General features: G+C 57.2%; 1 protein-coding gene across 1 annotated transcript; it reads left to right on the forward strand.

The window, feature by feature from the left end:
- The first annotated feature begins 598 nt into the window (after nucleotides 1–598).
- Nucleotides 599–11,487, forward strand: EIF4A3 (eukaryotic translation initiation factor 4A3). The gene is made up of 12 exons (XM_059147337.1): nucleotides 599–814; nucleotides 2,934–3,006; nucleotides 3,581–3,647; nucleotides 4,259–4,321; nucleotides 4,911–5,043; nucleotides 5,263–5,343; nucleotides 6,683–6,824; nucleotides 7,228–7,366; nucleotides 8,183–8,298; nucleotides 10,749–10,856; nucleotides 10,949–11,076; nucleotides 11,228–11,487. The coding sequence occupies exons 1-12, from the start codon at nucleotides 646–648 to the stop codon at nucleotides 11,242–11,244; spliced, it is 1,236 nt and encodes a 411-aa protein (XP_059003320.1). The 5' UTR covers nucleotides 599–645; the 3' UTR covers nucleotides 11,245–11,487.
- Nucleotides 11,488–15,130: the final 3,643 nt, after the last annotated feature.

Consider the following 15,130-nt stretch of genomic DNA (forward strand, 5'->3'; position numbering starts at 1 on the left):
TGGGGCCAGACGCGGGGGCGGCTCCCGTGCCCGGGGGAAGCCAAGCCCTCCGGGGCCCCCCTCCGGGGCAGGCGTGTCTGCGCCCCCCGCCCGCGCCCCCGGCCTGGGGCGCTCCCCCCGCACACTCGCCCGCACCGGGGCTGCACGCCCGGCCAACGGGTCAGAGCCTGCACGAGGCTTTCCCCAAAGCGGACGCTGGCGTGAGGTTATGCCTCGGCGCCAGCGCTGCGTTACCCTAACCCTAACCCTAACCCTAACCCTAACCTCGGCGGGAGGCGGGGCGGACGGGGCGCCTCACGCGGCGGCGGCCGTGGGCGGGGCGCTCCGGGTCCCCCAGCACAGGGACCTGGACGCAAACACACACGGACGGAGCAACCCACTCACCTGCCGCTCCTGGCCGCCTCCGCCCTATTTATAGGGCCTGGCGCGGTCCCGCGGGAGCTTAAGTCGCGCGAGAGCGGCAGCAGCACCGCCCCTCTCCCTGAAGCCAGCCCCGCTTCCCCTTTCACGCGGAGAGAAGCTCGCGGCCCCGACGCACTCTCGTGCGCACGCGCGCGGTGACGTCAGTTCCTGGCGCCGGCGGCGCGCCTCCCTGCTTCCGCTTTCCGCTGCGGCGCGCACTCCGCGCTCAGCCGACTCGGGATCATGGCGGCCACGGCCACGATGGCGACCTCGGGGTCGGCGCGGAAGCGGCTGCTCAAAGAGGAAGACATGACCAAAGTGGAATTCGAGACCAGCGAGGAGGTGGACGTGACGCCCACGTTCGACACCATGGGCCTGCGGGAGGACCTTCTGCGCGGCATCTACGCCTACGGTCCGGGGCCGCGAGGCGCGGGCCGGGAGGGCGGGGAGGGCGGGGGCGCGGCCAGGAGGGAGTCCCGGGGCCCCGACGGGCGACCCCCGCCGGCGCGCAGCGCCCTCCCCGCGTCGCTGCCGTTCGGCGCGTCGTTCTGGGTGCACCGCTCGGCGCCGGGCCCGGCGAGGGCTGCCAAGTCTTCGGGCGCGGGCGGCGGGTCACTCCTGCCGCGGGAACGGGCTTGTAGCCGGCAGGACCCGCGCCGCCTGGGCCCCGAGGGTTTACCAGTGACCCCGGCAGGCTCGGGCCCTAAGGGAGCTTGAGCGGCTTCGGGGAGAAGCGCAGCCTGGAGCCGAGCTTGCTTCGGGCAGTGGTGATGGCCGCGAAGGGGCAGCGTGAGGGGGTGGCGGGGCTGATCGGTAAGGGGCTCCCAGGACGGGCCGTCGTCTGAGCGAGGTCTGGGTTAGGGAGCAGCTGGTGCCGGGACCCTGCAGCTCGGAGTGGGCTGCCCTCCGTGGTGGGAGCCCAGGGAGGACTTGGGACAGGCCGGCAGGGCCGGATCCGGCAGAGCATCCTTGAGGTGATGAAGAGTTTGAGTTTTGTTTCCAAGTGCAGTGGGAAGCCATTGGAAGGCTGTTTTTTGTATTTTTTTTTAAAGGTATTTTTCTCTTTTTTAAGGTTTTATTTATTTAATTGACAGACCGTGAGAGCGGGGACCCGAGCAGGGGGAGGGGGAGGGGGAAGCAGTCTTCCCACCAAGCAGGGAGCCCGATGCGGGGCTGGATCCCAGGACCTCAGGGTCATCCCCCGAGCCCAAGGCAGACTCCCAGCGACTGAGCCACCCAGGCGCCCCAGCCATTGGAGGGTTTTCAGCAGGGGAATGACGGGGTCAGATTTGCAGGTTTGGAGGTTCTTCTGGGAGTGTGTGGACATGAAGGGAGGTGAGAGTGAGGCAGGGGAGGAGTGGGGGGCGTGAGTTGAGGAGAGTTGATGGTGTGGAGGTGGAGACGGGTTGAAAGTGAGCAGCAGAGGATTCCCGGGTGTTGAGCGGCTGCTGGGGCGTGCTGCCGCGTGCACAGGTGGGGCGCGCGTGAGGGAGGCAGGGGAGTCTGAGGCCTGTGAGCCGTCTCGCTGGAGATGTCGGGAGCCTGGGAGGAGATGGGGCTGGGCTGCGGGTGGCAGCGATCAGCACCTTTGTCTGACCCGCGTGGCTGGGCCGCGTTTTACCCAACAGCCCGTGATAGTACCGCAGTGTAGACAGGGCAAGGGGATAGGAGGCGAGAAGGGCCCCTGCAGCCGAGCCTGGTGGGGTGGCGGACAGTCCTGCCCACCTCTTGGCATCCAGGACACCCCTTCCCCAAATGCTGTATTTAGTTTCCCGTCCGGGGGCTCGGTCATCACGAGGGTTTCAAATCATCTGTTACGGTTTGAATGTTGGACGGGAAATCTGTCCTACGTAGTCAAGCCGACCCAGAAGTAAGTAAACTACAGCTTTTGTACGTAAGGTCCTGTTTACTTGGAAGGTAACATTTCCTCCCTCAGAGCGGCCTCGTTCTTTGGTAGTGGCTGTGTTGGAGAGTGTGGTGTCATAGTTCAGGGGGCTGCGTCAGTCGTGGGGGGAGCACAGCGTGGGCCCCAGCAGAACCTCGGGCCGTGGAGTCGGCACCAGTATAGACGGCTTGAACCTCATGCACGCTCATCCGAGAGGAAAGGGGTAAGGACAGGGCTGGGTTCATTTTCCACTCTCCTAGCTTAAAAAGTAGCGGAACAGTGCAGAGTGATGCAGGCTGTTGCACCGTCAGTGCAGGGGGACCTGGAGTAAACGGCGACCTCTCCACCCGTTCTCAGGAGTACCACCGTTCAGACGTTGGGGTTTTTTGGGTAATCTTACTGGAGTCTCTGTGTAACGGTGTTTGCTTTATAGATTTGGTCTTTATGAATAAGATGCATGTTAGTATGAAAATACAGTTCAGCCCAATTCATTCAGCGGCTGTTTCTCAAGCGCTTAGGTGTGTTGGATTTTGGGTTAGGAGGGGTGAGGTGAGGCTTAAACAAGCGCGCCGTCTGTGCCCCAGCGAGCTTCCAGTGTCCTCACGGTTAGAACGAACTTGCCAACTTTCTCCGTTTCTTTTCACAGGTTTTGAGAAACCGTCAGCCATCCAGCAGCGAGCCATCAAGCAGATAATTAAAGGGAGAGACGTCATTGCCCAGTATGTCCCTGGCGCCGATCGGGGTTAGGCGCTAGTTAGTCAGCAGAGTGCTTTGGGAGGACGGCTTTTCTCCTCCACAGACTCGCCATCAACCTGTCTCTTGACATCAGCCACAGGGTGTCTTGTTTTTTTGGTTTTTGTGTCCTCTACTCTAGAAAGCTGTCATATTTTTAGGCAGTTTTACTTACTAGTTGGCATGTGGCACGGTTTATAATACTCTCTCAAGAGCTTTATTCCTGATTTGTTTTAATTTTAAAGACTTGTTTATAAGGAAAATTATTTTTGGAGGATGGTTTTAGTCTCAAATTGTAGAGAAGAATTACATTGGTAGAGAAGGGAATCTCTTTTTCTGCCGTCTGTAACGCCTGTCAGGGTTACAGATGCGGCGCTGAGTCCCCTGGTGCACCTGCTAATCTCACCGCCCGTGACCCCACTGAGTCCCACCCCTTGCTCTGAAGGTGTGGGTCCTCTTGGGCCTCTGCAGCCTGCCCCTCGGAGTGCTGCTGTGGGAGGGGGCTGTGAGTGGGACCGGGTAGCCCGTCCTTCACTCCTGTGTCTGTGTTTCCTCTAACAGATCGCAGTCTGGCACAGGCAAAACCGCCACCTTCAGCATTTCTGTCCTCCAGTGTTTGGATATCCAGGTAACTTACACTCTTCAAGCGAACCTTCCTTCTTTCCTAAGAAATACTTCTTTTCTCCTGTAACCGCGGTGTTCTGAAAGGACAGTTTTTGAAAATGTCTGTTCAGTCATCCTAACTCAGATTTTTTTAAGAGACTTTTAACTACGCCATTATGAGAGCTAACTAACACTCTGTCATAAATTCCTGTGTAAATGGGGAGAGATTTTAGTGGACATTCTTGTCTGAAAGCCAGAATCCTGCTGGTTCATACTCGAAGTTCTGTCTGCGTTCCTTTACCTCCATTAGAAATGAGATGTGTGGGGCACCTGGGTGGCTCAGTGGGTTAAAGCCTCTGCCTTCAGCTCAGGTCATGATCCCGGGGTCCTGGGATCGAGCCCTGCATCGGGCTCTCTGCTCAGCGGGGAGCCTGCTTCCTCCTCTCTCTCTCTGTGCCTGCCTCTCCCCCTACTTGAGATCTCTGTCTGTCAAATAAGTAAATCTAAAAAGAAAAGGGAAGAGATAAGATGTGTGGCTATCACATGGCAGTGTTCAGAGTAAATTTCATCTGAATTAGTGTGGTCTGCTTTGAGGATACTGAGGATTGTCTGTTTCCTGACACATTATTTCACCAGGTTCGAGAAACCCAGGCTTTGATCTTGGCCCCAACGAGAGAGTTAGCTGTGCAGATCCAGAAGGTGAGCCCCTGGGGGTCCGGGGGGCTCTTTGCACTTGCTTTCTATTCAGTTGGAAAAGGCCGGTGGGTTGATTTAATCTAATCCTGTTTTTTGGCTCCCTCAAATTTTGTTTCCTGATTTCTGACATTTTGTCATAAATCATCAGTAGGAGGTCCTGGTTTGTGCTAAGTTACTCTCAGTGCAGCTGGTATGATTCCAGGAGCTTTTTGCAGTCTCGGAGTGTAACCTTTTTCAGTAGAAAGTCGGTTTTGATAAAATAATTGTTATTTTGCACTTAATAGCATAAAGACATAATGTATATTAAGATGTTAATATTGTCTCTGGGGGGTTGGGATTACAAATTTTGTATGTCCGGGTTTTTTGTAATTAAAGTGTATTGTTTCTGTAGTAAGAAACCAGTAAAATGCACTTCATCTTGGCACAGAAAAGTGTAGAAGAGGAGGGTGGGTCTTTTTGTTGTTTTATGATCTAAATCATGGAATCAGTGATCCTTGGGGGTCATCTTATATTGGAGTAGAGGTTTCCTTCACTTTGGGGAAACGCCGAGGTCTCTGGGCGGGCCCCAGACGTGACCCCGGTTTCCATTCAGGGCCTGCTCGCTCTGGGGGACTACATGAACGTGCAGTGCCACGCCTGCATTGGGGGCACCAACGTGGGGGAGGACATCAGGAAGCTGGACTATGGGCAGCACGTTGTGGCCGGCACACCTGGGCGTGTCTTTGGTAAGTGCCTTTGTCTAAAAGTGGTGGGCGGGGAGCGTTTGAAAGACAGGCTCCATTGACCCAGCATTCTTCTCCGTTTGCTGGGCTGCGTGCTGGAGTGTGTGTGTGGGTGACACGTAAGAAGTGGACGGAAGGTCCCCGAAATCCTCCAGAGCCCAGTGGAAAGGCTGGCTGCTTCCCCGAAGTCTGGGATCTAACAATTTCAAACTGGCCGTGCAGACATGATTCGGCGCAGGAGTTTGAGGACGCGCGCCATCAAGATGTTGGTGTTGGACGAGGCGGATGAGATGCTAAATAAAGGTACGAGTCACAGAAGCCGGATTTCTCCTGACCTTGAGCTGTTAACGCGCTCTCACGGCAGAGGTGAAACGTGGAACGAATGCAAGCGTTCCTGGTGTTTGCGGGAAGCCTCGTGCCCCAGGGGCGGCCACGGAAGTGAACCTGCACTTTGCTCTTACTGGGGACAGGTGGGGGGCGTAGGGGGTGGGTGTGAGGCCAGTGGCAGCCAGGACCGCGGCACCTCTGCCCAGCCTAGCATGGCATTGCCCCGTGCGTCTGGGGGTCGGCACAGATGGGGAGGTGTGTGCTAGAGATGGGGCATGTAGACTCCTGCTGCGGATTGCGGAGCATAGCAGTGTGTCAGGGAAGCTGGTTTCGTGGCAACGGGGTATTCTGTCATTTATTTAACTAGTTGCCTTATGGGTTGTCTAGGCTGGTTTTTTTCTTAACAGTTACTAAGATGAATTTCTAGACTTGTGTACTTTTTGGCTTTTCACGTGTTTCTACCAAAACACATCCGATGACAGATAGGTGCTGGTTCTCAGTGATGACAGCTGTGGCCTTCGTGCACGGTTGAAATCAGGTCCTGATATCAGGTCCTGAAATCAGCTCTCATAATGGCATAGTTAAAAGTCTCAAGTGTTAGCTTGAGCCAGGGCCTTGCTCCAGTGTCCTCCCGCTTGCACACACTCCCTGCCTCGGTCTCCACCTCGTACTGCGGGGTTTTTGGGGTGTTGCCCAGACGACGTCGGGGTCGTGCGGGTGGAGCAGGTGGTGTCCAGCAGTGCAGGTGGGGTTCTCGGGGTTCTCCTGGTGGCCAAGTCTCTGGCGGCTGATGGTGTCCTGAGAGGCTGCCCTTGAGCCGAGTGGGACACACAGTGACTCTGGGGCACTCGGGGCTTCCTTAGTGTCTGGTGAAGCTGCCGGTGGCTCCTTGTGCTCCAGTCCCGTGGGCAGCATGTCTCAGGGTCAGGCCTCCGGACCAGCAGCAGCCACGTTCTCTGGGAATTGCTTGGAAAGGAGGATCTTGGGCTCTGTCGTTTGTGTGGTCACAGCGTAGTGGTCTGTCGGGGCCCTAGGACTCCGCCTGCTGACCCTGTGCTGCCCAGGCCGAGCAGGTGGTGGCCCAGGGCAGCTGCAGCCAGGACTGAGGTTGTGGGCAGCCCAGGGCTGGGTTTCTGCTGCTCTTAACTGTGGGGCTGAGACGCCCAGAGCCCACCAGGGAGGCGCGAGGAGCAGGGCGCGTGGATTTCCCGGCTCCGTGGGGAGATTCCTTGTACAGCCTCAGACATCATGGTCACCACCTCTGGGTCGGAGCGTGCAGCCTTCAGAACTCACCCCGCCTCACCGTTTGTCGCAGGTTTCAAAGAGCAGATTTACGACGTGTACAGGTACCTGCCCCCGGCCACGCAGGTGGTGCTCATCAGCGCCACGCTGCCTCACGAGATCCTGGAGATGACCAACAAGTTCATGACCGACCCCATCCGCATCTTGGTGAAGCGGTAGGAACGCCCTGCTTCCGGGTGGTTCGAGAGCACAGCCACATAGCTTGTATCTGGGGCGTAAAATGAGAAGAATTTTTAATTTCATTTTATTTTCTGTTTTGAAAAGCCAGCTTTTGTTCCCCTTTGGCCCAGTAATTTCCAAACTCTCAACTAGCTGATGGCGTCTGTCCATCAGTGTCGTGGCAGTAAAATACATGATACGGGGGTTCGCGCCTGTTGAGGGCTCAGACCAGCCAGCGTGTGGCCCGTGCGGTGGAAGTGCTGGCCCCAGGGAGGGCTGTGGCCGGGAGGGGCAGGTGCCTCCGTGGGGCAGGCAGGCACCAGGAGCAGTGCTTGGCTTGTGTCTGCCCGCAGATCTTGGCGGAAGAATGTGTTCCCAGGACTTGTCTTTGTTTTCTAGTGATGAGTTGACTCTAGAAGGCATCAAGCAGTTCTTTGTGGCGGTGGAGAGGGAAGAGTGGAAATTTGACACTCTGTGTGACCTGTACGACACGCTGACCATAACTCAGGCGGTCATCTTCTGTAACACCAAAAGGAAGGTACGCAGTCACCCGAGCTGTTCCATGTCCTTCTGGCCCGAACGGAAGGTTGGTTCTCTGAGGAACGCTGGTCAGCCGTTCTCTGAAATGGCTTAGAAGCGAAGAGTCGGGCGTGACGGCGCACTGTGCAGATGTGTCCATGCTGGTCCCACCAGAGAAGGCTCGGGTGTCACTGGTTTTAGGTGGGACCTGGGCCTGGGTCTTGGCCTCCAAGGGATGCTTGTGTGCAGGCTCCGTGGAGAGCCCCTGGTGGCTCCCTGGAAACGGGGAAAGGAGTTGGGCCATCGTCCAAAAAAGATGTGAATTTGAATTTCAAACAAGAACAGTGAGATGCGGTCTTTTTTTCCTTCTTGAGAAAATTAAGCGTCTCATGATCTACCGACTGAGCTAGCCGGGCGCCCTGAGAAATTTATGTGGAACTTTTGCCCTGATACATGCTGGGGAAAGTGCAGTTCCTGCATATCCAGTGAAGATGGTTTGAGTTTTCTTTTAAGGTTTTATTTATTCACTTGACAGACGGTGAGAGAGCACAAGCCCGGGGATGGGAGCGGGAGAGGCAGGCCTCCCCTCGACAGGGAGCCTAACTCCGGGCTTGATCCCCAGCTCGGGGCTTGATCCCGATCTTGGGATCAGGACCTGTGCCGAAGGCAGAGACTTAATGACGGGGCCCCCCAGGCACCCCGACTGGTCTGAGTTTTAAGAGCGCTTGGGCTGTGCACGCACATCGGTTGCGCTGTAGGCTGTCGTGGAAAATCCAGAATGTACTGTCTGGTTTGCTTTCCGAGCTCACAGCGCGTCTGTTGGTCTGGTGTGCAGGTCGACTGGCTGACGGAGAAGATGCGGGAAGCCAACTTCACGGTGTCGTCCATGCACGGGGACATGCCGCAGAAGGAGCGCGAGTCCATCATGAAGGAGTTCCGGTCCGGCGCCAGGTGGGCAGGCCCCTCTCTCCACACCCGGTCCCGCTGGTGGTGTTCCCTGGGCTCTCCGTCCGCGGGCTGTGCCAGGTTCCCCTCATGCTCCCAGCTGTGGTAGGGGCCCCTGGGAGGGCGCCTTCGCTGGGTAGGCCGGTCGCCTTACTGGAAGCGTGTTTCTTCGTTGCCAGATAAGGAGATTTTCTGTTCATCCTTCCGTGGTGGGTCTTTAAATCCCCCTGTGGTCAGAGAATGTGCTCTGTTGCTCATACTGGGGTGTGCTCAGTGGCCCACTGCTCGCTTCCCTTCAGACGCTGGTGCCCGTGAGCATGCGTGCGCAGGCAGGGCGCTGTGGGGTGGCCACGTGTCGCGTCCTGTGCGGGCCTGGAGGTGCAGGTGCTCTGCGTCCTGTGCGGGCCTGGAGGTGCAGGTGCTCTGCGTCCTGGCCTTTGGTTCCCGAACCGTCCCATCGACGTTGAGAGTGCCGCGCACGCCGTTCTGGGAGGCTTGCTCTGCTCCCGCCGGTGTGTCCTACGGTCGGGTCTGCACCTGCAGGCTCCCTCTGATTCTGGAGGAGTGACTTTCGTCACCGAAGCACCTGTGTCCCCGGTCCTGCTGTGATGCCGCCACGGTGGCTGCATCTGGTGGCTGTCCCCTCCGGTTGGCTGTCCCCTCCAGGGTCCAGCACACCCTGTCTCCTGTTTGCGGCCACAGGCTGCAGTGTGTCTCGGGCGGTTGTCCTGTAGTCTGAAGGTGATCCTGTCTTTATGGAGCCACCGGTCCGGTTCCGTCAATGCCGACACTGGCGTGTGTGGTTTAAACGGGCCGCGCGCGTCGTAGGTGCACTTTGCTTCTCCTGTTTCTTCTTTGTTTCTTTCTCTCGGGTTTTTTCTCACTGTGATTCCTTCTCCCCAGTTCTGGTTTTGGAAAGTGTTTCTACCTTCGTGAGTAGAGCAGCCCCCTTAGCACATCAGCACCTGTCGTGATGCGCTCTGGGGCCATCGTCGCTGCCGGCAGAGGCTGGAAGCAGGACTTCAGGGGCCCTCCCCTTCCGTGGAAACCGCGCGACGTCTCCGTGTGACAGAAAGTGTTCACACGGAGACTCGTCCCTACTTGCTTCTCTTTTCCTTTGTCTCAGACCTGTCTGGGTTGGGTCTCCTTCTCCCTGAAGAGTGTCTTTATGTGTTTACTTTGGGGCTACCGGGGACAGGGTGCGGGTTTTAGTTTGTCGGGCGGTGTTTGCTTCACTGTGCAACGGCCCTTGCGATGTCTCGAGGGAGGGGTTTGCCGAGAGAACCCTGGGGTTACGGCTGTTGCCGTTGGGAAGTCCTGCTGCCCCGCTCGTGTGTTTGCATCTCCCCGTTCCTTCCCCTGATGGGTCTCGGCGTGGCTCTCGTCTTTGCTTGTGTCTGGCGGCCGCGTGACCTGCCGGGCCTGGCCTCCCCTCCGCGCGTGCCCGGGGCCCTGTTCTCTCCCCCGCGGGGCTGCGCACGGGGGTGGTGATGTGGCTGGACCGCCTTCCTGTTCCATCTTGAACTCTCTTCTCCCGTGTGGCTGCGCCCTCGCACTCTGAGCGCGTCCCCACAGTCACGTCCCATAAGCTAGGATTCGAGCCGTAAGTGTAACCGTGGATCTTCTGGCAGCCATAGTCAAGCAGGTGAAAAGAACCAGGTGAAGTTGATTTTTAGTACATTTTATTTAATCTCATGTGGCAAATCATTTCAGCGTTTTCATCGTGTAACTAGCATTAAAAATACTAATTAAGACTTTGCCGATTTCTTTTTGTTCTAAGTCTTCAAAATGCTGTGTGTGTGTGACCCGTCCACAGCCCCGTTCCAGGCTGGGCACATAGGGGGTGCTCGGCCGGCGGGTGCTCGGGCAGCCTCTGTGTTGGACGGTGCAGATCCGGGGTGTGTCCGATCCTGTCCTGGCTGAAGGGCAGAGTGGTGCGAGTCAACAGTTCAAGTTGGAACACACGGCGGAGCCCGCACCGAAGTCAGTGACACTGCTGTCCCCCGCTCCTGCCGGGCAGAAGTAGGGTTTGTTTCCCAGTGATTGACGGGGCTGGCTTTCCACAGGTTGAGCGCAGCGCAGGGAGAGGTCCTGGTCTCGGTCCGTTCGAGCGCGCAGGAGGCCAGCGCAGCTGAGGACACACAGTGCCCTGCACACGGGTCGTTGGCGTCCGCGACCCCTCACACCTGCGCGGGGCCAGGTGACAGTGACCCAGCATGTTTTCTACTTAGAGCCAGTCCAGAACCTTTCTTTTTAAGATTTTATTTATCGTGGGGGGAGCAGAGAGAGGAGGACAAGCAGACTGTGCTCTGAGCGTGGAGCCCGGTGCGGAGCCCCCGTCCCGGGGCCTGAGGTCTCGAGCTGAGCCGAAATCAAGGACGGAGCCACCTGGCGCCCTGCCAGCCTGAGACGTGCGTGATGGAGGTGACCGCCTTCAATTCCTTCTCTTTTCGCAGCCGGGTGCTCATCTCCACGGACGTGTGGGCCCGGGGGCTGGACGTCCCGCAGGTGTCCCTCATCATCAACTACGACCTGCCCAACAACAGAGAGCTGTACATCCACAGGTGCGGGCGGGCTTCGGGGGGTCTGCCGGCCGGGGGGCTTCCTGGCGCCTTCCCCGCCGCATCCTCTGAACCGGTTTGTTCTGCTCTTGAAGAATCGGGCGGTCGGGCCGCTACGGCCGCAAGGGGGTGGCCATCAACTTCGTGAAGAATGATGACATCCGCATCCTGAGGGACATCGAGCAGTACTACTCCACCCAGATCGACGAGATGCCCATGAACGGTGAGCGGCCGCCCGGCCCCGCTGGGGCGGCCCTGGGGCCCTTCTCTTGTTCTCGTTCTGCCTGTTTTGGGGAAGTCTGTCGTGAGCCTCTAGGTAGACCTGTGTGTTTTCTTGTTCATATTATTCCTTAATATTCCTTTCTGCCTCTCAGTGGCTGACCTGATCTGAGGAGCCCCACGTGCCGACGAGGAGCCAGTGCCCGCCTGCCCGCCCGCCCGCCCGCCCGCCCACCAGCCCCGTGCTCTAGCGGGGACGCGCTCGGGGGCGGCTTCCAGGTGATGGGGTTTATGTGAACTCTCCGAGAGCCCCCAGGACGAGCGTTTGGTGTTCTTTTCTTACCTATATGTAAATAATGCATTACTCTGAGGTTTTTTTTCATTAAATGTTTGAAACTTTTATTATAAACTCTAATTTATGTTTCTTTTTTTTTTTTTAAACATTTATTTAAGTAATTTCTACCCCTCAACGTGGGTCTTGAACTCACAATCCTGAGATCAAGAGCCGCCTGCTCCACTGACTGAGCTAGCCAGGTGCCCCTGTAATTTATGTTTCTCAAGGTGCCCCTGGCTTTTTTGGTAACGTGCAGTGTGATCTGGGCACCCGGTCAGGCCCTTCACCCCGTTCTCTGGTCTCGAACAGTAAACGGAAGTGGTAGCTCTGCTGGCCTCTGCGGACGGCGCACACTGGTCAGGATGATAGCGCTGTGCACTGTTCACCAGCGATTCTGACCGAAGGCTTTTGCACTGGTCCGGTTTGTGAAGGGGACTTCCTGTGTGAACTCCCGTCCCAGAGAGACGGCACAGGGGCCCAGAGGCAATGCATGGGGGCACCTCTGCACCGGCAGCAGAGACCGTGACGCCACAGTCCCGGCCATGTGCACCCACACTGTCCCGAGCCAGGACACGGCAGCCGGCCCCGAGTGCCAGACCCCATTTCCTATGGACAGGAGGGAGGGAATTTGGAGGTGGAAGAGCAGAGGCCTCAAATACTTGTCCCCAGCTTAGGCTTGGGTTTGTGCACCAGGTGCCAAGAGACAGGATGGGAGCCCTGGGTGAATCCCTGGAAGGACTGGTCACCAGCCTTGAGCTGGTCACCAGCCTTGAGCTGTTCCGGCTTCAGAAGCACCGCCGGTTAGGGTGGAGGAGGAACGGGTGCGCACGGGGAGGAGACGGCAGGAAACCAACCCAACCGCAAGGTGAGACACTTGGGGAGCTTAACTCAAATGCTGTCCAGGAAAGAGAGCAGTTAGAAAAAGCACAAAAGCCGCTCACCCTTGCAGGTGACTGGGATGTGATCCATGGCTATCAGAGGTTCCATAACCACCCTAAGTGTTGCAGGGGCGTGGGAACTCTTTATGTTGGTGGTGTCGATAGGTACAGACTTTCTGGAAAGCAGCCTGGCTCTGAGCAGTGGGAGCAATTAAAATTGAGTAATTTTGCCTCGGGCAGTAGTCTGGAATGTAGACTGCACAAGTGGGTTCCCCACAGTGTGCTGCGGCACTGGGAAGGGGAGTGAGTGTTTGGCGCCGGGGGCTTTGTGGGCGAGCGCTGATATTTGCATCAGTATGAGCAGGTGGGGGTTGTTGGGAAGGCAGCTGGCAGCAGCCCAGACGGTTTAGCTGCGTCCCTTGGCAACTGAGCATTGAGGGAAGCAAGAGGGCTGGTGGGCCCTGCTAGACAGATGTTCAGGCCATTCAGCATTCCGTGTTGAATATTCAAGTATTCAGTAGCTATTTTTAGCGGTTAATAGCTAGAAAGCGGAAATAACCCCAATATCCATCCCCTGGGAGGTGTGGGAAGTGCCCTCGGAGGAGCTTGCTGCTGGCATTGCCGCCGCTCGGGGTGCTGCAGCGCCTGCTCGGGGAGCCCGCCAGGCACCAGAGGCCACGTGCTGTGTGATGCTGCGTCTGTGAAATGTCCCAGGCAGGTGACTTAGACAGCTAGCAAGCGGGGGGTGTTTTCCAGAGGCTGGGGAGGGCGGCCGGGGAGCGCGTGCTCTGGGGCGGTGTTTCGGGGAGGCAGGAGGGCGGGAGGAAGACATGGCGTGGACCGCGGTCATGGTCGTGCTGCTCTGAGCGTCACAGCACTGGGTAGCGCGTTTGAAAGGCGGTGAGTTGTGTGTGAGCGTGGTCAGTCACAGGTCGGGCGTGGAGCCGGCCGCATCCTCCCCTGAATGATGCTTACACGGGCGTGAGCAGAGTGAAGTCCGTTGTTCACAGATCGTTATGTTGGGCTGTAAGACGACACCGCTGCACACTGTCACGGGAAGTCAGGTGCAGATAAGCGAAGAGTGACGCCACGGGAGCACCGGCCTCGGTAGCCCGCCGCCCTACGGAGCCTGGAGCCGCAAGCGCGGCATGGACCGAGGCTTTGCTGCCTGAGTGTTCCCAGGGGCGTAAGTGAAGAGGTAGGTCATCAGAGACAGCGTGACAGTCCTCCGCGTCCCTGCACCTCGAGCGGAGCGTCAGACACTGGCAGCGGCCGATTGAGCTGCACGGAGGGATGGATGGGCCCACAACGAGGAGTGGCTGTCAGGAACCGTGACGTTAGGCATCAGACCGTGACGCTGGCTGGCGCGGTAAGGCAGCCAAAGGGGAGAAGAGGCATCCGGTTGGAAAGGGAAAGGTCCTTATGCACAGGTGATGCGATCCTCCACGTAGAAGATCCTATGGAACCTGCAGCAAAGAGCCAGTAACTGAGTTTAGGAAACGCAGCCATATACAAGGTCAGTATTCAGAGCTCACTTGTACACCTGCATGTCAACAGGGCACACTTGGAGAATGAAACCCCAGGGCTCCGTCAGACGGGAGATACGTAAGCTCTGTGCACCGAAAGCCACGGCACATCGCGGTGGGAAGTGTCCGTGAGCGAGAGAGGGGCCGTCCTGAGGAGGAGTCGGCCTTGTCAGCTGTCGGCTCTCCCCATGCTGTCCTGCAGGGTCCGCTCAGCCCCAGTCACAAAACTGAGACTTGGGCAAAAATTGAGAAGCTGATTCTAAAATTTACTTTTTTTATTTTTAAAAAAATTTTATTTATTTATTTGACAGAAATCACAAGTAGGCAGAGGCAGGCAGAGAGAGAGAGGAGAAAGCAGGCTCCCCGCTGAGCAGAGAGCCCGATGCGGGGCTCGATCCCAGGACCCGGAGAACATGGCCTGAGCTGAAGGCAGAGGCTTTCACCCACTGAGCCACCGAGGCGCCCGATTCTAAAATTTATATGGAAATACAAAGGATCTAGTGTAGTGAGAACAATTTTGCGAAACTGAACGAACTGGACGGCTTCGACTGCCTTACAGCAAAAACTACTACAGAGTGACAGCGGAACCGGGATGCCACGGGGCCTCGACCGTGATACAGAGTCCAGAAAGAGACCACAGATTTATAGTGAGAGGGTTTTCAACAAACGTGCGGAGGCAATGCCATGGGGAAGGATTATGCTTTTAACCGAAGGGACCAGAACACTGGGGTAACCACATGCAGAGAAAAAAAATCCTCAGTTGTTACTTCACACCATGTAGAAACAGTAGCTTGAGATATAAGGCCTAAAAGACAGTGGGAGAAGACAGTGGGAGAAAAGTCCTTTTAGGGACCTTGAGTTTGGCAAAGATTTCTTTAATAGGACGGAAGAAATAATTATAGATCGGACTCTTTAAAATGAAAAACCCTCTACTCTTCATTGGGCACCGTTGGGAAAGCAAGAAGCTGCACCATGGCCTGGGAGACCAAATTCTGAAGCGCAAACCTGACGGGGGCCTTCAGCCGGAGCCCGCATGCGGGGCTGTTACTCGGGAGGGGCCGTGGTCCCTCGCAGATCCCAGGTCCTCCTCCATGGAGCCTGGGACTGTGTCACATTGGATGGCACGAGGGACGTTGCAGACAGATGTGATCAAAGATTTTGAGATGAGATCGTGCTGAAATACCCAAGTGGACCCAGACCAACCACTTGAGCTCTGGAAACCCAATCATATTCTAGACTTTGGTCGGCCAGAGGGGTCTGACGCGCCCCACCCACCGTCACTGGGCTTGGAAGCTCCACGGCCAAGGCGAGCCGCAGCCT

This window comes from Mustela lutreola, chromosome 15 (assembly GCF_030435805.1).
Source record: "Mustela lutreola isolate mMusLut2 chromosome 15, mMusLut2.pri, whole genome shotgun sequence".
Lineage (NCBI taxonomy): Eukaryota > Metazoa > Chordata > Mammalia > Carnivora > Mustelidae > Mustela > Mustela lutreola.

Excerpts from the sequence above, each read along its gene's own strand:
- EIF4A3 (XM_059147337.1), top strand. The coding sequence starts at position 646 with ATGGCGGCCACGGCCACGATGGCGACCTCGGGGTCGGCGCGGAAGCGG. Across the intron at positions 3,648-4,258 it reads TCCAGTGTTTGGATATCCAG|GTTCGAGAAACCCAGGCTTT; the intron begins GTAACTTACACT and ends TTATTTCACCAG. Across the intron at positions 4,322-4,910 it reads TAGCTGTGCAGATCCAGAAG|GGCCTGCTCGCTCTGGGGGA; the intron begins GTGAGCCCCTGG and ends GTTTCCATTCAG.